Source organism: Tympanuchus pallidicinctus, unplaced genomic scaffold (genome assembly GCF_026119805.1).
Source record: "Tympanuchus pallidicinctus isolate F22 unplaced genomic scaffold, pur_lepc_1.0 scaffold32, whole genome shotgun sequence".
NCBI classification, from domain to species: Eukaryota; Metazoa; Chordata; class Aves; order Galliformes; family Phasianidae; genus Tympanuchus; species Tympanuchus pallidicinctus.
In genome coordinates this window covers 361,955-381,544 of record NW_026294750.1, presented here as the reverse complement: position 1 = coordinate 381,544, position 19,590 = coordinate 361,955, and the positions used below count along the sequence as shown (strand labels likewise).

At 48.3% G+C, this 19,590-nt stretch overlaps 3 protein-coding genes across 5 annotated transcripts in view; 1 reads left to right on the top strand and 2 right to left on the bottom strand.

The window, feature by feature from the left end:
- Positions 1-7,710, bottom strand: part of CCND3 (cyclin D3) — a 37,867-nt gene extending 30,157 nt beyond the window's left edge. The window contains exon 1 of one of the 2 annotated variants that reach the window (XM_052698072.1): positions 7,591-7,710. The gene's annotated coding sequence lies outside the window, so the exon portion shown is untranslated. Of the gene's footprint in view, positions 1-7,374; positions 7,526-7,590 lie in introns of those variants that run through there. The other variant, XM_052698073.1, reaches the window with a different exon arrangement.
- Positions 7,711-7,843: 133 nt separating this feature from the next.
- Positions 7,844-15,226, top strand: TAF8 (TATA-box binding protein associated factor 8). 2 transcript variants are annotated; one of them, XM_052698068.1, is made up of 8 exons: positions 7,844-8,031; positions 9,305-9,461; positions 10,565-10,663; positions 10,900-10,962; positions 11,421-11,545; positions 11,851-11,998; positions 12,806-12,909; positions 13,370-15,226. In XM_052698068.1, exons 1-8 carry the CDS (start codon positions 7,972-7,974, stop codon positions 13,511-13,513), a joined length of 900 nt encoding a protein of 299 aa, XP_052554028.1. In that variant the 5' UTR covers positions 7,844-7,971; the 3' UTR covers positions 13,514-15,226. The 2 variants fall into 2 exon arrangements, with proteins under 2 accessions (XP_052554028.1, XP_052554027.1); XM_052698067.1 differs by having other exon boundaries at positions 12,767-12,909.
- A 1,448-nt stretch (positions 15,227-16,674) lies between these two features.
- On the bottom strand, positions 16,675-19,166 carry PIFO (primary cilia formation). The gene is made up of 5 exons (XM_052698349.1): positions 18,773-19,166; positions 18,337-18,435; positions 17,642-17,775; positions 17,227-17,353; positions 16,675-16,823 (listed from the first exon to the last, which is right to left on the bottom strand). The coding sequence occupies exons 1-5, from the start codon at positions 18,869-18,871 to the stop codon at positions 16,755-16,757; spliced, it is 528 nt and encodes a 175-aa protein (XP_052554309.1). The 5' UTR covers positions 18,872-19,166; the 3' UTR covers positions 16,675-16,754.
- Between the last annotated feature and the right edge of the window lie 424 nt (positions 19,167-19,590).

Sequence of the window (19,590 nt, the reverse complement as noted above, 5' to 3'; positions counted from 1 at the left end):
GCCCGGGGGTAAGCAGGTGCTCTGTGCTTCTCACCCTTCTCCCCTCTTTTCTCTCTGCATCTTATATCAGTCTATGATTAAATCGAGCCTGTTTAACCGTCACAACCAGATGTGGGGACCCCATTCGTTATACAAAAAAAAAGAAAGAAAAATGGCACGTGGTAACAGTTGTCTGCACGTGAAACATGGCCTGCAGCCCTCTGTACACCCCGAAGCCACAGGATCCTTGTTTAGGGCATGGGAACTCATTTTATCAGATCCTCAAAGACTCAGCTAAAACAGACCCTGTTGTAGGTTAGATGGAGGAAACGCGCGCCCTGCGAGACACCGCACGCCCTCCCAGCTCTCAGCCCTCCTTGCCCAACGAGCCCCTTACAGCACAGACTCAGCCCTCCTCATGTCCACAGACCGCTGTAATGCTTGCTACCCCTGGCCCCACAGATCCCATCCCTCTGGCCAAACCAGAGGGATTCACAGCCGCAGAAAGCTTGCTCCATGCCTAACCCTGCAGCAGCTTCCCCTGCTCCTCGTTGCCCTGAGCTCCAGTGAGTGCTTTTCATTATGATCTGTAGGTGTCTTACTGCCATCACTAGACTGGACCCCTCAAGGGACTAAGGCTGAAAGCCCCTTGGGATTTGCACAGCAGAAAATGTCAATGAGCAGAGCCTGCAGCACAGCCAGGGCAAACTAACAGGGCTTACAGAGAGCTTTGCACTCACAGAGGAAGAAGCAGAGACATGAGAGGAAGGAAAGGAGCAGGAAGGAGAGGAGATGATATCCATCTCCATGCCCAGCGCAGGGAGATGAACAGCAAGAGCAAGCAATGAAGCCTATCGTTGCCTCCCAGCTGGCGCAGGCCCTCAGAGACATGCTGTGGGCTGCAGGCCGTTGAGAACAGGGCCGTCATCTCCACAAGGCTTTATCAGCAGCTGTTTCTTCTTTCTTTCTGTCTTGCTCCAAATTCTCAATTCCCAAAAAGGGTGGGAGATGTCACAGAATCAGCAACATATCCTGAACAGCTGCTGCCACCCTCTATCTCTGCCTCACCCCTTGTCCCTGCTGCTTCTGGAGCCCCCAGAAATGCAAACTGCTCCGCCTGGCTAACAAGGCCCAAGCAGTGATGCTACACCGCCAGTCTGGAGCGCTGCAGATCTCTGATAGCATTCAGTTCTGGGTTCCCATTGGGTCTGATCAATTCAGGACTTCTGCAGACTAACAGCCTGCGGACCAGAGTCCTGTACAGAGGGTCAACTGAAAAAAAAAAAAAAAAAAAGTTGGTTTTCCAGCTTATGCTTCTTCCATGACAAGATCTGGAGGCTTTTTTTGTCTCAAGGAAATGAGAATAGGTGGGAGAGGATAAGGTTTTTTCAGCACCCAAAGCTTTCACAGAGCAGCTGGTGTGAAACAGTGCTACATTTCCATTGCTACTGCATCTGTATTTCCAGGATCCCACTGGGAGGCAAAAGTGACTGTCATCAGACACCAAGCTCCAATTTACAGATAAAGGCATTTCCTTAAAGTGCGTTGCTCAGGAATGCCAACATTCTTAAAACAACAGATTTTAACAGGTATTTAAAGGTGATGGTAACCCCGCTCAATCCCACTCTTGCAAAGCTAGACAACTGCTTAGCATTACAACTTTTCCAGTCAAATTACTGATTGTTCTTAAGCTATCTTCTTCCGTTTCAAAAAAGTAGAGAAAAGGAAGTACCTTGCTCTATGCAACAACCAACAGCCTAGCCAGAACCAGACACCCTTCTGAACCCAGTATTATAGTCAGTGTGGCCCAGCAGCACACAGAAGAGCCTGCACTACGTCTCCCACCACTATGGCGAGCATCTCCATAAGCCAGTGAAGCTTCTCAGTCCAACCCAGGATGGTTTCAAGAAGCAGTGTCCATGTGTGAGCCCCTGCTGAGGAATGGGGGCTCTTCACAACCCATTCAAACAGCTTTCCTGCCCTGCAGAAGTGTGAAGAGCTCCACAGAAGGATTCCAAGCCCAGGTGGATAAGCAAATGCGCACATCTGTAGCTCAGAAGTTTCCAAATTTACATTCTACCCACTCACAACACAGCTCATGATCGGCTTCAGGAATTACTTCTGCTGGCCCCACACGCTCCATGCCTGGGGACAGATGGCTTCACCTTGCTCAGCAGGAGGAGACAGCCCCAGCCCGATCCAGAGAGCAGCAGGATCCCAAGACCCCGCTGGATCTGTGCCTGAGGGAGCAGGATTCCTCCCCCACCCCTACCCTGGAAGGGCAACACCCAATGTGTGGTTTCCTGAAACAACAGATATTTGTCAAAGACAGCAGCAAGAAACGCAAATGTGGTAAAGTGGCCTCTGCTGAGCTGTGCAGGTTGCCAGCCTTACCTTGAAGCATGAGCACTATCACCCCGTGGGGCCAGCAGCAGCACCTTGCCCTTTGCAAGATATCAAAGGCATGGGCAATGCAGCTCTGGCTCAGAGCAGACATGGCTTCCACTGGTAGGCTTTCCACAAAGGGAAGTGTGCAAAAAGCAGGCAGGAGACATTATCCTGGCCCAGCTTTACTGCTGACATCTGTCTTACCAGTGACCAAGCCTACCTCATTGTTCCAGCACCTCCTCCAGCAATGCTAAGACATCTACAGGTCAGACAAATGGCTGAGGTGAGGAGCAGGCTCCAGCTCAGAGATGCTCATTCTGCTGCCCATGCCTTTGGCTCTCTCTGCCATGGCTGTGAAAATACTGATTTACAGCGTACTCCACAGCAAGGGACTGCATTAGTACTTGCTGCACCCAGCATCTGGCACGTCCAAGGCAGCCACAAACAGTTTGCCAAAGCAAGGATGGTGACACAGAACAACAGCTTGTGAACAAGACTGAGCAGAGATCTTATGCTCTCCAGAACAGGACCAGTTGTATTATCTGTAAGGATCTTGAGAACAGAACATCACCACAGCTGACACTGTTCCTCTGCCTGTTTTTCAGCAAACTCCACATCTGTTGATCCTCAGTAACCAGCGCAGCACATCTCCTCATCACCTTTGGATTGTAAAGTTTGAAGAAAACAGAAGCAACAAAATGGAGAACATCCACTGAGTCACCAGTGAGGCAGGAAAAGCTGACCTGGAATCTGCAATAGTTCCTGGCAGCAGAGGCTCTGGACAGCCTGGAAGTGTGGGTTTACATGCTTGCTGGGTTACATACAGCACTGACTCAAACACAGCTTTGAGCTTGTGGGATGGGAACGAACAGTTTTTACATCAGCTAAATAGCATTACAATAAAAAGTCCAGTGGATATCAACCACCCTGGGCCCATTTTAACCAGTAAAGATGCTCTGACATTCCAGTTAGGCCAAAAGAAAGCTCCTGGGAGCTCCTTGCTATGGAAGACTCACCTTAATGTAGTGCAATCCCCAGACACGTGGACTCTGCAGCCCCTATAGTAAGGGTGAGGGGAAGTTGAGTGTGACAGGGAGAGGCAGGGACCCTTTGGGGCCCAGCTCCAGCACTGACAGTCAGTGCCATACAGCACAAGCCTTGAATGGGTAACAGCACCTCGCTCACTGCCTGAAGAAAAAAAAAACACCACACATTTCTGTGTCTAGCTCTGCAGCTGACATCTGAAGAACAGCATTATCTTCCAGACAAAGCCAGAGCCTTGACATGTTTGGGAGCACAGTGCACCCTTGAGAAGCCTAATTGCATTCCCCTGTACAGAGGCACACCTCATTTCCTCCTCCAACTCCACTGACCTGCATTTCCAGCACCTGGGTGGTGCATAAAGAGCCCTCCACCACCGATGCCCTCTCCCCCTATGGCTATTTGTGTTTCTATGTGGCTTGATGAAATGGCTTCAAGCTTTACTCAGAACTCTGGGGCTGGAACACCTAACTCATGCACTGAGATGGATTCTACACTCTGGAAACTCCATCTTCTACACATGTAACATCATTTACATCATTTTGAGATATGTATGCGAACTCCAGAAGCGACCCTGCAGAGCTGCACAGATCCCCATCTCGCAAGCCTAGGCAGGGCAGTGCTTTCTGCCAAGACATCAGCCTCTTCCACCAGGAAGCAACAAGTCCACAGGGTATTACTTCACACAAGTATATTGCCAACACTAACAGCGCTGTTGCATTAGAGAGAAGAGTATTTGTCAATAGTAGCAAAGCAGCCTCTCTGCATTCAGGTCATGATCTCTGCAAGCCATAGGCCAATTTCCTTAGGAGAAACATTCTCAGATGGACAACTTATTCCCTCCTCACCCCTCTCCTGTGTATCAAGTGCTTGTCACCATCACACTACACAACAATCCTCGCATAGCATCAGTCAAGGGACTTAGGGGCTTCACTTTTCAGAAACAGATGGGCACAGGGAAGATTTTGGTGACATCCTGACTGCAGGGGGCTGTAAGAGTCTAAATGAATTCACTGCTAGCTATTTTGGTTTCTGACATAAGCCAATGAGAAGAGCACATGGTGACAACGTGCCCTCTGGTGGCAGCGGCGCTGGGGCGGGCAGAAGCACATGCAAAAGTTCACCCCACCTCACCTTAGCAATTACCACCTACCCATCTCAGTTGTTGCTCAGAAACACCAGGCTCCCACGCCAGCCTCCTGCAGGCCCTCCAGCTGCACCAGCACCGCCCAGTTCAGAACTGAAAAAGCCTTGGGCTTTCCCTACCAAGGAGTGGACAGTCATCCATTCCCATCATTCTTTACAAAGCTGAATTTCAACAGGCCTCACAGCTTTCCCCTCCCTTCCCCCCCCCCCCCCCCCCCCCCCCCGGACTATCAGTATTAGAATAACTATTCAGCTGTAGCTCACTAAGGTTTAGTATGTTTGTCTGGGGTGACACAATAAGGGCTTGGGATTCCCACCTCCTACACCTTCTTTGAAATAATCTGCATGAAGTTCTGTAAAAACACGTGAGCTTCTTTCCTTTCTCAGTTTGAAACCAATCTGAAAGTGCTTCTTGTTGCAAAAGGAAGTGTTCCAATCTCTGGGAAAAAACACCACGCTCAGGAAGACGCACAGACTCCCACCATCCTGCATTTTCTTGTTTTGCTGCCAGCTGACCGATTTCACAGCACTGCAGAGGAAGCTGGCACCATAAACTGGCAAACATTTCCAGCGGCAGTGTCGATTCCCACTCCACATGGGCTCCAAAATAAGGATGTCACCCTCCACCTATGGACAGGAACAGCCAGCATGGTTCTGCTCGCTTCCAGATTCCTTCTCTTTCACATCAGACCCCTGGCAACATCTTTCAGCACAGCCCTGAAGCACTCCTTCTTTCACTACGCCTCTTTCCCCTCGGCTGCCAGTCTCCTCCAGTGGCTGCGAGCAGCTGCTGCTTCACACACACCGAGAAACCCTGACATCACAGAGGAGCCAGACCTTTATGGAAGCTTCTCCCATCCCACCCCAGCAGGCAAAGGGAAGCCGTGCATAACAGAATGATGCACCCACGCCATAATGTGGGATGCAGCACCTGTGATTTTAGGAACTTCTGCACATATTTAGTTGAGGGGAGTTCCCCAGGCTCTGGATTTTCAGCTTGCAACCAAGTCCAGCAGGGACTGCAGTACTCTGGGAAGCTTGCACCATCACCAACAGTATTCTAACATCAGCTGGTGCATTTCATCAGTTCTGAGAGCATCTCAAAAGGCATGCCAACACTTACTGATGGGAGAACGACATGCAGAGGAGCATAGAGGCTTGTGTATGGTTATTCAGCAGGCTGGCTGCAGTTAGGACTAGAGCTCAAAATAACAGCGCTCTGCACCAATAACCAGAGCACCCAGCCTCCCCCAGCACTGCTCACTGCAGGGCTTCCCCTGCCACCCCCTGCCTGGTGTCCAAAGAGACAGTTTTGTTTTCTGAAGTTTATGATACTTCAGGATGGGGAAAAAAATATTCCCAAGAGTAAAACAAACCACAACAACAACAAACAACAACACACAAAATCAACAAAAACCAAGCAGGCAGCACAGGGCTGTGAAGTATTCTCATTTATACAAGAGCTCCCACACGTGAATAAACCAAGTAATGCAGCCATTGAAGAAGAACGTCAGATGGAGGCAGCGGGAATCCAGGCTAAGTGACTGCCAACACCCAGGTGGGAACAGGGCAATTCAGAAAGACTTAAATAACTTGCTGTGAGCTGCTGACAGCTGTGGAGTCAGAGAGCCTCTGCAGGGCTCCATGCTCCCTACAAGCACTGAAGGCAGAAACACAGTGCCCTCATTCTCTATAACTGCTCAGCATCTCTTCTTTCTGCCTCCTAGAGAAACACCCTCAGCTGCTCGGGAAGACAGTGGATGCCCTCCATCCATACTGACAGAGACAAGCATAATAAAGAATCTGAAAGTCAGCTGGAGCAGGAAGAATCTGTGCTGCTCTGCAGATCAACAGACAGGTCTCCAGAGCGGGAGAGGGGCATCGGGCCTTGATCAGTATTCTATAGGATTGTCTCTATTTTTTTATGAAACAGATAGATATGTAAACACCTGGAGGCAAGGAGTCAAACCCACAATTCTTTCTTTTCATGCAAATGCTATAAATAACATGGTAAGAAGTGACATTACAAAGTACTGGAGACAAGAGATCAAGAAGAAACTGTCCTCATGCACGAGGACTCACCAGGAGTTACAGATCTGCCACAAGCTGCATTTATAATAGTGCACCTTTCCCAAACTCAGTGAGGTAACTCAGCTAAAGAGCATCTCCATCAGTCCTCTTGTACAGACAGGGAAGCAAAAGATGTGGGAGAGCTAGCAGATGGGAACAGCACACCAAAGTCCCGAGCTGCATGCATCTCCAACCCACAATTCACCCACTGATTCTGCAATGGGCTCCCACCGGCGCTCTCTTCTGCCTGAAATATTTCAATCTCTACCTTCACACCACTCATGTCGTTTTGTTTTCTTTTTGCCCTTCGTCTGAGCATGATGGCTGGCATGTTATACCCTGAGAAGGAAACACTACCTCACCGTGTATTCTGATGCACACAGTACTCATCAAGCAAAAGTACCTTTCTGCTTGCTTCCATGTTTACACACCCCCTGGATTCGTTACAAGAAATGAAACTGACTGCACAGAAAGCTTAGACTGAGGGGCACGAGTCTCTCCTGGAGCCCTATTGATATTGAACCATCCACAGCTCCCCATCACTCCTGCAGACAATTCCAGCTCAGCCTCAGCCTCTTCTCAGCGGTTGCACTGCACTGCTTTCAGTACAGACCCGCCACTCTCACACCCTTTCCTCCCCAACGTAGCTCAGTCACCCCTCAGCAGTTAACCAGCAGGTTACAGCTTCACAACACGAACCGTTCCCCCTTCCATCTCCTCAGGCTTCCTCAGCCCCGTCAACCCACTCACCTCAACCAAGACCTCCAGAACCAGCACTTCGCACACAGCCCTCAAGGGAAGCTCGTATCGGCCTCCATGCCCGGCGGGACCCCGACAGACACACAGGCGGCAGGGCAGTCCCCGGTCACAGCACGCCAACACCTTCACGCACGGGGACCACGCCGTAGCCGTCAAAGCTTCGCCCTCCCCCCCTCGCACTTCCAGCCTTTTAGAAGCGCCTCCTACCTTTGAAATCCAGCAGCTCCCCCTCCCGCACGACGCTTCCTCGCACCCATCCTTCCCCGCCCGCTCTCGGCTCCACGCGGCCGCAGCCCTTGTTTACGCCGCGCCCCGCGGAGGGCCGAGCCGCCGCACAGCGCCGGAAGCGCGGGGCGGAGATCGGGCTGAAGGTTCGCGCAGCTCTCAGCAGCACAGCCCGGAGCGCTGCCGCCCGCACCGCCGTTCGCTCTTCCAGAGGCTCGCGACGGGAACGCCGCTACTGCTGCTCGTTGTCCTCGCTCCCTCTCGAGCGCGCCGGCAGAGCTGGGATGAGCCGCAGGCCCCGCGCGCCGCCTACAGCCCCCAGAGTGCACCGCGCGCCTCGAGCGCGGCCCCGGCGCCTCACACATGCGCATCGTGCTGTATGGCTCCAAGATGGCCGACGCGGCGCCCGGCGGTTCCGGCACGGTAACGGCAGCTCCTCACTGGGCCGCGGGGTCGTTACGGAGGGCATCCCTCCGAGGAACCGGGCGGAACGGCAGCGGCCTACGCCGGCCGAGGAGCCCAAATGACTGCGGCCTGCCAGCGGCGGCCTTTAGGGGGAGCTGAAGAGAAGGAGGCGCTGATTGGCTGGATGGCTGGGCGGGGGCGGGGTTTGGTGGCAGACTTTGATTGGCCCAAGCTCTTCTGCTGGAATTGGCGGAGAGGGCCGCGGGGCGGGGTTGGCCGCGAGGCGGCTTTGTTTAAAGGGACCGCGCACGAGTGGGAGGGCGGGGTTGGAGGGGGGAGGGGTGCAAGGTGATGCTCCCCGTCCGTCCGTCCGTCCGTCCGTCCGTCCGTCCGTCCGTCCGTCCGTCCGTCCGTCCGTCCGTCCGTCCGTCCGTCCGTCCGTCCGTCCAGCTTATGCATAACTGTGTGCATTTGCAGATTTCTGTATGCCTGTCTGTGTGCATATGCGTGTGTGTTTATGTGTGCAGATGTGTAGATATGCCCATGTATTTATGTGTGTGTTATCTCCACGTGTGTAGTTTGTGCATGTGAAGAATCTCTAGTTGTAGGTTGCTCCAAAAGTAATGCCTCTTATTTACTTGTGTGAAAGCTGCAACATCTACAATGAGCCAAATAATACTATTTGGTAAAGCATGTTTGCAGATAGAAACACTATTTTTCAACGTGGTTACCATTATTTTTATCATCATTGAACAAGAGCCTGCATGCTGCACTCATACTGCCTGTGTGACCCACTGTTTCTGCTGAAACACACCACCCACAGCTTCACTGTGCTCACATCTGCTGTTCTGTCTCCAGAAACATCCAGAAAGCATTGTTGGAAGTCAATGCGTGCCTTCATGCCTTTTTTTTTTTTTTTTTTTTTTTTTTTTCACAGAGGAATTCAGTAATATCTCTTTGCTTCATACGCACTTCTACATTACACACCATCTTGTCAGGCTGTTGCCATCTGTCACATGGCAATGTAATGGTTACAGAACGTTGGCAGCAAGGTTCAGCCTCTGTTACCATACTACCAACATCCACCTCTGATGTCAAGGGCCAACAGCATAAAATAGGAGGCATTACTTTCAGAGCAGTCCTCAAACGTGTATGTCAGTAGGTGTGAGTCAATATGCGTAGGTGTCAGTGCTGCATGTGTACCCTTGTGATGTGAGCAGGATGTGTGAGCCCAGCCTGGGTGCTGGCTGCATGCAGGCATTTGGGTTCAGTTTGAGCTCTGTGTCCGCAGAGGTCGGGCAGCAAGCACACGACCACGCCGGCGGATAACTACTACCTGGCCCGAAGGAGGACTCTGCAGGTGGTGGTCAGCTCCTTGCTCACTGAAGCTGGCTTTGAGAGTGCTGAAAAGGCTGCGGTGGAAACACTGACAGAGATGTTACAGAGCTGTGAGTCCCCGTGTCACCATTGTGGTGATTTAGGGCAAAATCACCTTGAAGTTAATTCAGATTTGCTTTTGCTCTTTCTGTTGTTTTTTTGCGTGTTTGTTTTGTTGATTTTATTTGTAATTTCTTACATTAATGATGTTAGCAAAAGCAGAAGGCTTGGCAGGGCATTAGAGCACAGCCCTGGGGTCACAGACCTTCTGACTGTGAGCAGTTTGTCTGAACTCAGTGGTGCTTATCTTACTCAGTGGGCATTAGGAATCCTAATAAGGTATCTGGAGACTGAGATGCTACCAGAATAAACAGACTGGTAACCAAGTTCCAGACATTTGGTTAGTGAAGGCTGTAGAAATGGGACTGTCTGGCAGTTCTGCTCTTAATTTCCTGGGTGATGTGCCTAGGATCTCAGCTTACAGTTTTTTTATGTTGATTAATGATTAGGTTTGGTAGTTTTTCATGCTGTGTTGCAGATTTGCTTTTTTTATTTGTGAAAAGCATCTGACTTGATAATCAGTGTTTCCATACTTCGGCTGTCCTTTACTTTGACATATGCAGGCTGTAAGATACCAGATTCTGGAAGCTATTTTTTATTCCTTGCTAGGTGCACAGTGTTACTTCTAGGTCTGCATCCCTGCCAGGAGAGCAGCAGGCCCACAGGCCCACCAACCAAAAAAAAATAAAGAGGAAGGGATTTCAATGGTTTACAAGCTGGTTTGGCCCAGGTCCATGGCTGATGGGGCAGGGGGACCAGGGACCAACACCGCAGCAGAAGGGAAAGGGGAAAAGGGGGAGGGTAGGGAGATGGGAAAGAGCAGTCTCGTGACTGGCAATCAGTTTTATCTTTCCCACTGAATGCAGTCCTCTGGGGTGTGCAGTTCTTCTGTTCTGAGAACCAGGTACCCAGCAAATAAGCAGTCCACAGAACTGGAGCGTTAACTCTTTAACTCCCTGTGCTTTACATGATGTTATGATGTGGAATACGAGTTACAAAAATCATAAAACCATGACACTAGATTTGCTAAAAATTCAGGAGTTGGGCTGACACAAATGTGTGGTCGGTGACTGAAGTGAATATGTAATAGTTGTTGTTGATTTTTTCCCTCCAGATATTTCTGAAATTGGAAGGAGTGCAAAGTCCTACTGTGAGCATACAGCCAGAACACAGCCTACACTCTCTGATATAGTGGTTACTTTAGTGGAAATGGGTGAGTAGCTGACTCATCTCACTAATTCCAGATGCATACATTGCAGGAGAATGGGTGCTCTGTGTTGCCATAACAATATGTTGCTGGTGTTGCCAGTGTTTGTGTGATGTCCACCATTCTGCGTCTCACGCAGGTGATCCGATATCACTGTTGTTGATGCAGTTTCTATGCATACAGAGTACATAATTTTCCTTCTTCTTGGTGTGATTCCTTTTTCCTCCTCTTCTGTATTTCAGGGTTCAATGTTGAAACGCTTCCCGCATACGCAAAGCGCTCCCAGAGGATGGTCATCACTGCCCGTATGTGAGAAGTCCTTTCTTGTGCAGGAAATAATTGTCATTTCTATCTGCTGGCATCCAGAGGGCTGCTGCTTTTCTCATGAACGGTGCAGTCCAGTGCTCTGGGGCACACAGTTTGTGTTAAGGATTCCTGTAATTATGATGTAATATGTGAAGGAGGACATCCTTTGCCAAATCAGTTGCTTTTGCTTCAGCATCCTCATTGCACATGAGAATCCTCAAGATGATTTTGGTTCTCCTTGTGTAGGAGAGAGAGGTCATGTAAGCCTTGTTCTCTTTGCCAATGCTGATAAAAATGCCAAACACAACCTGAAACTGTTGCTCATAGGATGTGCTCTGTCCCTATCACAGGACCTGGAGACATGAGTCACAGCTTGGTACAGACTAGCACTTCTTGATGCCTAACATTTGGCAGAATGATGCTGGCTAATTTAGTGCATGTGCTTTTTTAACCGTAGCTCCTGTGACAAATCAGCCTGTGACTCCCAAAGCCCTGACAGCTGGGCAGAACAAGCCACATCCATCCCACATCCCTGGCTATTTTCCTGAGTTTCCAGATCCTCATACCTACATCAAGACACCAGTGAGTGAAAAAAGACTTTTGTGCTGTTTGGATTCTGTCTGAAGTCAGTAATGTTAGGAAAGCGCGTGTGTATTTTTATTGTAGCGCTGTTCCAGAACACTCTTTCTGCTTCCTTGGCACAATGCTCGTCATTTGCACATTGTACTTGTTTGAGTTTTATGGCTGATATCTGTAGCTGTTTGAAAACGTGTGCATGTTGAAGGTCAGTGCTTGCCTGTAGCACCCGCGTCCTAGTAGTGTTCGGAACTTGGTCTGTCTGCATTGAATCTAGTGACTGTACTTGTTGTGTCCTCCCTGCTCTACAGACATACCGAGAGCCAGTGTCTGATTACCAAGTGCTGCGGGAAAAGGCAGCGTCTCAGCGGCGCGACGTGGAAAGAGCTCTCACCCGCTTCATGGCTAAGACAGGAGAAACGCAGAGTCTCTTCAAAGATGACGTTAGCACATTCCCATGTGAGTTATCTAGGAAGCTTGTGCTGTGAAGGACAGACATCTAACACAGTGTACACGCAGTGTTCTTGCGATTGCAGAAGGTGGGCACTGAGGGATCCCATTCTGAGGCATGGGAAGGGAGGGTGATGAGGGACTTTCTATTTTAAACAGGCATAAAGACCTCGGGTTCATAATAAAGCCTTGCTTGCCTCATGGTAGGCTTCCACTGTAAATGAATGCCCTCTTTCTTGTGATGGTGGAGAGGGGTTTGACTGATAGATCCTCTCATTCCCTTATCCCAGTGCTGTCTGAGTTTCTGTAACTTCTGTACAAGTCATTTCTTTTCTCACACATTTCTGTGTGAGGCAGTGGAGGTTGTTGTGTTTCTCCGCCTGCAAAGCAGGGATGACAATTCCCACTTTCCCAAGCTTGGCTGAGAGCACAGCCTGTGTTATCTTCTGGGGAACTAAGTAAATACTTCAGCCTGTGAGGCAGTTGAACTTGTATGAACAGTCAGGAATGAATTTTTTGTGTTTGTATAATGCTGTGTCCATGACTGGAAACATAAAGGGTCTTCAGAAAATAGGGAATTAGAGACTGCCATCTTTTGGGGACAGCATATTTCATTCCTGACTCCTGGGAGCGGCAGAAGAGGTGTGCCTATTTTGTTTAAAATCAGAACTATGAAAGGGTTTGGTTTCAAAGTAACTGGTTACTTTGTGCTGCGGAGTCTCTGAGTTGATGAGCTGTCTCCCACCTTGCTCACTGCGTCCTTTTCCCCAACCTTAGTGATTGCTGCCAGGCCTTTCACTGTACCCTACTTGACAGCTCTTCTCCCCTCTGAGCTGGAAATGCAGCAAATGGAAGAAACAGATTCATCTGAGCAAGACGACCAGACAGACACAGAGAACCTCCCCTTGCATATGAGCACGGTACGCCCCCCCTTAGAGATCAAGATCCCTAGGGCCTGCCTTTCTTAAACATACGAAACCTTCGTCCGTCTTCCTTGCAGCTGAGCAGAGGGGGTGGAAAATGGTTGCATTTTACCGGATGTAAATGACTAACACTGTCATGGTTCTTTAACTTTCTGCAAAATACATTGTACAATGAGGTTATCCAGTGTTGGATCACGAGCTTTCAATGCAACCTTTATTTCCATGTTAGAGGAGAGAGGATTGTGCCACTATTCCATGCTGTTCTCAGAGGGGATCTGCTTATATTAAAAATCTGGACTTCCCACCTTTAATGCAGCTTTTTGTTTGCTTCTGTTTATCTTGGCTGTTGATTATGTTTCACCCTTGTGTTTTGTGGTTTGAACTTCTAAGCCTTGTTTAGACTAACTGTGGTTATTTATGCTTTTTTTTTTTTGCTTTTTTTTTTTTCCTGTGCCAGGATGATTCCGGACCTGAAAAAGAGAATGCTTCAGTATTACAGCAGAACACCTCCTTGTCTGGCAGCCGGAATGGGGAGGAGAATATGATAGACAACCCTTACCTCCGGCCAGTGAAAAAGCCCAAGATCCGCAGAAAGAAATGAAGTGTGGTCAGCTGGCTGCTAGAAGAAAGAGGAGCCCATTTCTCTGGCTGTTATGAGTTGTCACCTCTGCTGCTGTGGGTAGGAGGCATGGAGCACAGGAGGGGCAGTCTGACCGAGTGACAGAAGCAGAGGAATGATCTGCCTAACAAACTACACTGTCATCACTGTTTGCACTGCTCCCTCTTTCTCCTCTGCTTTCCTCCTAACTGGGATTCCTAAGTGGTCAATTGCCTTAAAAGTGGTGAAAACCACTGAGTTACAGATGGGAATTGTCTCATTTGGTTTCTTCTGACTGTTGGGGAGATTTACTCTTTAAAGAGGCGTGGGATGCAAAGATTCTTGCTGCTCTACAGAACACAAAGACATAATTTGTTTTTGGCTGCCTTACAAGCTAGGAAAGAAACTTCTGCAGTGAACCTTGTTTAGCTTTATAATCTGTGAAGCATGTATTTAGAGAGAGAAAAATCCCACAGAGGTTTCTTTCTTTTGGTTGTTGGCAGGTAAAAGCAAACACGTTTATTGAAGAATGAAGTGTAAATGAAAGCTAAGATGGCATTTATTCTCAGCTTTTCTGACTGCAGCTGCACTTCCAACTTAAAAGTGCTGAGTGTGGTGTTTACCCTACTCTGCTTTGAGATTATTTGCTAGCAGTACCAATGGCAGATTCAGCAGCTGCCTCAGGCTCTTTTTGAGTTCTGTTGTTAGTTTCAGCACAGCACAAGTCCTTTGAGAGTTCATGCCTTCACCAGCTGTTTTGAAAGATTCTTGCTGCAAAGCTTGGAGTATGGAATAAAGCTGTATTGATTACAGTCTGCAGGGCTGTGCTATCGATCACGCTTTTTAATTTTGTCTTTGTTCAGTATGGGCTCTTATCAACAGAAGTTGCTCTTTTTTCTTTTCTTTCTTTTTTTTTTTGTTGTTGCTATTGTTGTTCCCTTTTTTCCTTAGAGAAGGACCTTTATTTCAGCTCTGAAAATGACTGCTGGTGGGATTGCTGTAATTGTTATCCAATTATGGAGGCCTTTCCTTTACTTTTCATTTAGTCTTTACTTAGGGAAAATATGCACAGAATTCCTGTAACAAAGTACTCCTAAGTACTTGTTTGGTACAGTCTCCCAAGCATGATATTAATACCTGAATTCTGTAGTTCATACTACATCAGCTTTTTCCCATTCATGCAGGTAAGTTCTGAAGGGAAAGTTGCTTTTAAGCAGTAGTCAAAACTGCACCTCTTTTAGATGAGAATTTGGTGCTGCGAGGCAAAGCCTGCCTGCTTCAGACTGCCAACTTACTGCTCCCAGAGCAGTGCCTGGTGCACAGTCAGTTGCAGTCAGAGGGAACAGAGTTACGTGTGGTTTGTTCTCTTCTGTTAGTGAAGGTACCCCTCTGTCCCCATCACCCAGAGAGGAGGAAGAAGAGGAATTATTTCAGCAAGATTGGAAGTATTCCTGACAAACTATTTGAAATCGCATCTTTAGCAAAAAAAAGTCCTGCATGTGCCATTGCCACTTTTGCTGGTGCCTTGGTTGTACAGAAAATCAAATGTACAGACATTATGTGTATATATATATGTATATAAAAAAATATATCTTTTTTTTTTTTTTTTTTCTACCTTGGATTAGATGTTTTTCATAATGAAAATATCTCTTTCTGAATAGGGGAAAATCTGGAATGAAAATATGTTCATAATAAAAGAGATTTTATCTTCTACAAGCCAAAGCAACTGAGTTCTTAACATTTCAGGAAGAGTGGAAAAAAACCACCTGAATGGAGCCTGAATGTGTGCTCACGGGGGAATGGTGAAGTTCTCACCAACTCGAAGGAGGCCTCATTCTTCCTGCTGTGTCTCTTCCTTTCTTTGCAATGATGTTTGATTGCTGAGAAGGTTGGGAGTTTTCCAACGCTGTGTGTTCAGTGAGGACAAAGTACCTCCCTTTATGAGAAGGTTTTTCTCTGTCACAAGTGGAACATGTGGTTGAAAAAGACTGCAGAATCCTTGGTGCTTTTTAGTAAGTCCTGCATCTTTCTGATGTGTTTTTTTCCTTACAAAAAGCTCAAGAAAGATAAAGGATACAGTGTCAGCCATGAATGCAATGATGCAGCCATTGAAAACAGGCCTTACAACAGTAAAATGTGCAGGGGATAACAGCCCCTCCTTGAAGAGTTTTCATCAAAAGGTGCAACCGAGAGTCAGCAACTGCATCCCGTCCTGGCAGCTGCAGCTACAAAGCTGCCTTGTGTGGCTGGGAGGGTCGTGCACTGAGAATAAAGGCTGTGAGCAGCTGCACTGCATGTGTGAGAGCACGAGAAGCCTGAAAGCGGGGAACTGGAAGAATGTATCTCGTTTTTATAGTCACAATTGGGCTGCAGGTGAAATGATAATGTCACAGCTAAGCAGACCCAGAGAATGCGAAAGCTTGCATTGTGGTTGGCAGTTATTTCGAGTACAAATATGGTGAGTTCCCAGTTTTCCCCTGAGATCTGATCACCGTGTGTGCAGGCAGGTTGTAAATATTTATAGAAGTCTCTGCAGTCTGAGCTGCGCCTTACAGAAGCACCTGAAGGCAAACACCAGAACCTCTCTGTTTCACACTAGGGTTATTTTTGTGGCCTCACGGGTTGCTCGTAGATTGAGAGCAGCTCTTCCTGTGCATAGGGCAGTGCTGGTCAGGTCCAGGCACGGCCACCCAGTCTGGCCATTCCCAGCCCTCCGTGCCCAGGACGTTTGCAGTCTGTGAGGTTAATGCAGCTGACTGCACAGAGCCATTACACTTCTTCCCAGTGCAGCAGTACTGCACAGCTCTTCTCTGACTGCGGTGCATTCTTCTACTGGAAGGAGATCAGTGGAAGAGGAAACCCTGAGGTGGTGAGGAAGCTGAGGAAGCAGGTAGTGGTGTCGAGGAGTTAACTGTGTTCCTTTCTGATGCCATCAAGGGCTGGATATGGGGGTGAAGCCCCCTGTGGCAGGGGAAACCATGCTGGGGAGTGCAGCGCCACGATGTGTCTCCATGGCAACCTGCCCAAGATGGCCGCCCCCATGCCTGGACAAGGAGCTGAGGGAAGCAGTGCTGAATGCTGGCCCCAGCGATGCCAAACACCCGCAGAGCCAGGAGAGACCAGGTGCCAGATCAGGTAATCAAAACTAATTGAAGAAATGTGGCTTTGAACAGGTTTTATTTGAGGAGGCAGAGTATTGCAGGCAGACGTGCCCATGGCAGGCATGCACAGGATGCATCGCTGTTCAGCCCTCATACAAACTCAGGTAGGCCACGCGGTTCTGATACTTCCTGAATTCTCTGTCCACGATCAGCTGAAAGAAAAGAGAGCACAGGAAGACACGGAGTGGTGTTGAGCACTGCAGGCTGGTTCACCAGCTGGTTTTCCTGACTCTCAGTGTTTCAAACTGGAAAGTTTTTCCAGCAGAGCTGTGCAGAGAAAGAAATCTGGGCTCCGATCTTCTCACTTTGTGGATGGAAACTTATTTCTAGAGCAAACTCCCTACTCAAAGCGTTTTTGAAGGACTGTAGCTGATTTTGCAAACTGGCGTTTTCTGACAGCAGCTCACTTTGTGTCTCACTCCCTAAGCTGGTACAGCTCCACACCGAGCAGGCCAGAGAGGAGAGGATGGCAAAAGACAGTGCTTAAGTAATCATCTGATTTCCTCTGTGAGAAATATTAAGCTGGGAATAGCATCCCCTCATCCCTGTCCATACCTTCTGAACTTCCATTTTTAGCATCCTCTTCGCTGGCATTGGCACTAAAGACCAATCTGGAGACCCAAACTTCATTGGCCAAGTGATCTTTTTGTGTAATCGCTTGTCTGCATCATAAGTTCCAGGTCTAAAGAAAACAGAAACAAAATATCTCATTTCTAGATCTGGTGTATGATGTTTGCAATATGAGAATTAACCAGGCCTGCTTTGACCTATGGGAAAAATGCATTTTGTGGTCTTCTAGTCATCATAGGTTGAAGACTGAAGCAAAGGAGCCTTTTGAAGATAATTTAAAAAAAAGAAAAAGAAACAAAGCATTACTGGGGACTCGTTACATATCTTCTATTTCTGTCTCAGTATTTCTCTCCTCTAGTACTCCTTTTTATTAGAAGAGTAAGAAAATGAGTCATATTACCCAGGGAAAAGTTCTTTCTTTGGAGGTTTATCAGGAAATCGTGGTGTCTTAGAGGAAAATGGAGCATAGTTAGACTGGCGTTTTCTCTCCATATTGCAGAATGGCTGGTATGTTCCTGGTCCGGGAGTCGCCATCTGCAAGAGAAAAAAAATCAGTACAGAAGATTTTGTTCTGCAAGCCATTTCTGAATGCTTTGAATCAGAGTGTTTAATGCCAGCTGGCTAGGCACTGCAGGCCTGCTGTTCAATGCATGTCCTGGCTACCCTGATAGCACAAGAAGAGCAGAACAGATCAGATCTGTGCTCCCTGCTGTTTACCCAGCCTATCCTGTGACATCTCTCCTGATACAGTGTTAATCTTCAGAAGCTGGGTCGCTAAACTAGCTTTGTTCAATTAGTACAACTTGAGCTCCCTTCCTGATTTGCCTCGCTACGTACACCTAGGTGTGTGTGAGAGAGATCCAAAGGAATACGTATACAAAAGCACGCATCCATGTTTCCAGAGCTCCCATGATTGGTGATTGATTTCTAGCCTCAGTGCTTGCGACAAAGCTTGGCATGGGGAGATCTCTGACCACCATTACTTTAAGCTGGAGGCAGGCCAGCACGTGTTCACAACTTACAGTCTGTGGTAGGATCAGCCTACAAATTCTTTCAGAGCTGTGGCACTGCCTCTCTGAAGCATCCTTTTCTTACCCGTGGCTCTGGTACGAATCGCCGGGCCGTTCGGGCTCCTATCGCGTAACCTTTCATGCTCAGTGGTTTTGTTCCAAAGGAGTTCCTGAAGCTGCTTTCCTGCGGTTAAAAAGCAGAAGCATTGTTTGCATCAACGGAATAGGAGAAGTACCTGAGCAGCAGACATCGTTCCTTTAATTTCTCACTAATCAGAGTATTAGCACAGCTGGAGCTTTGAGGACTGGTTAATTTAGAAGGTAACTTTTCTAGGAGATAAATGTATTTTTTTGATATATATGCAGATTTATACAAAGGCTTTACAGGGCAGGCACGGAGTACGCTGTGGCTGGCTGGCCGTGCTCTTATTACCTGTTACTTATCACTTACTCCTTACTACTGCTCCTATAGCACATGTCTTCTGTGAAGGAAAAGCTCTGAGAATAAAAAACAAACTTACCTCCTGACTCCAGTAGCCGCCTGGCCCTAGGAAGCGGTTTCCCCTGATGGCTGCTAGCTGGGTTCCCATCCTGTTTGGAGCAAGGTGGAGAGGGAACATTTTTTGATCTTGGCGTGACCCAAAGCAAATTTGTTTCTGCACATCTGTAAAACCAGGAGAGGGAACTGAGATCAGTGTGATTCACCCATGAGGGTTTGACCACTCGCTGCTCTTCTTCCTCCTCAGGTGTCTGCTGCTTCCTGAGGTGGGCTGTATATCTCAGTTGCCCCTGGATGTCCTGGCAGGGCCTGCTCTTTGAATGACTCCCTGCTGCCACAAAGACTTATTCTTCCCCAGCCTGGGCAAGGAGGTGCATAGCAGCCCAGTCACAGGAAAGACTGCGAGGGGATCCTGATGCTGTTGGAGATGCAGGGCCCATGCTCGCAGCCCCCCATGCTGTGCACACCTCACACAGCTCACCTCTGGGCTGCCACTCTGCACGCATGCTGCCACATCAGGCACTTAAGCAACTCTGTGTACTGTAGTTGCTATGGATACGGGGAGGGGTGCTGGAGGAAATACTGGCAGTAGGAGCTCTTGAAGCGTGCAGGAAAAGGAGCAGCTTTGATAAAAGCCCTGGGGATCACACTGTGCTTACTCTTGCTCCCAGGAGTTGCAACTGCACAGTGAAATTCAGACTCTGGCAAAGCAGTCCATAGAGCATGCTGTCAGGACCCTTCACTGTGTGTTTTCAGACACAGCAATATCCCGTGTCATCTGCTCCCTGTCTTTTTCCCTGTATCTGGCTGTCATGATAAGATAGTAAGAAATTGCTGGAA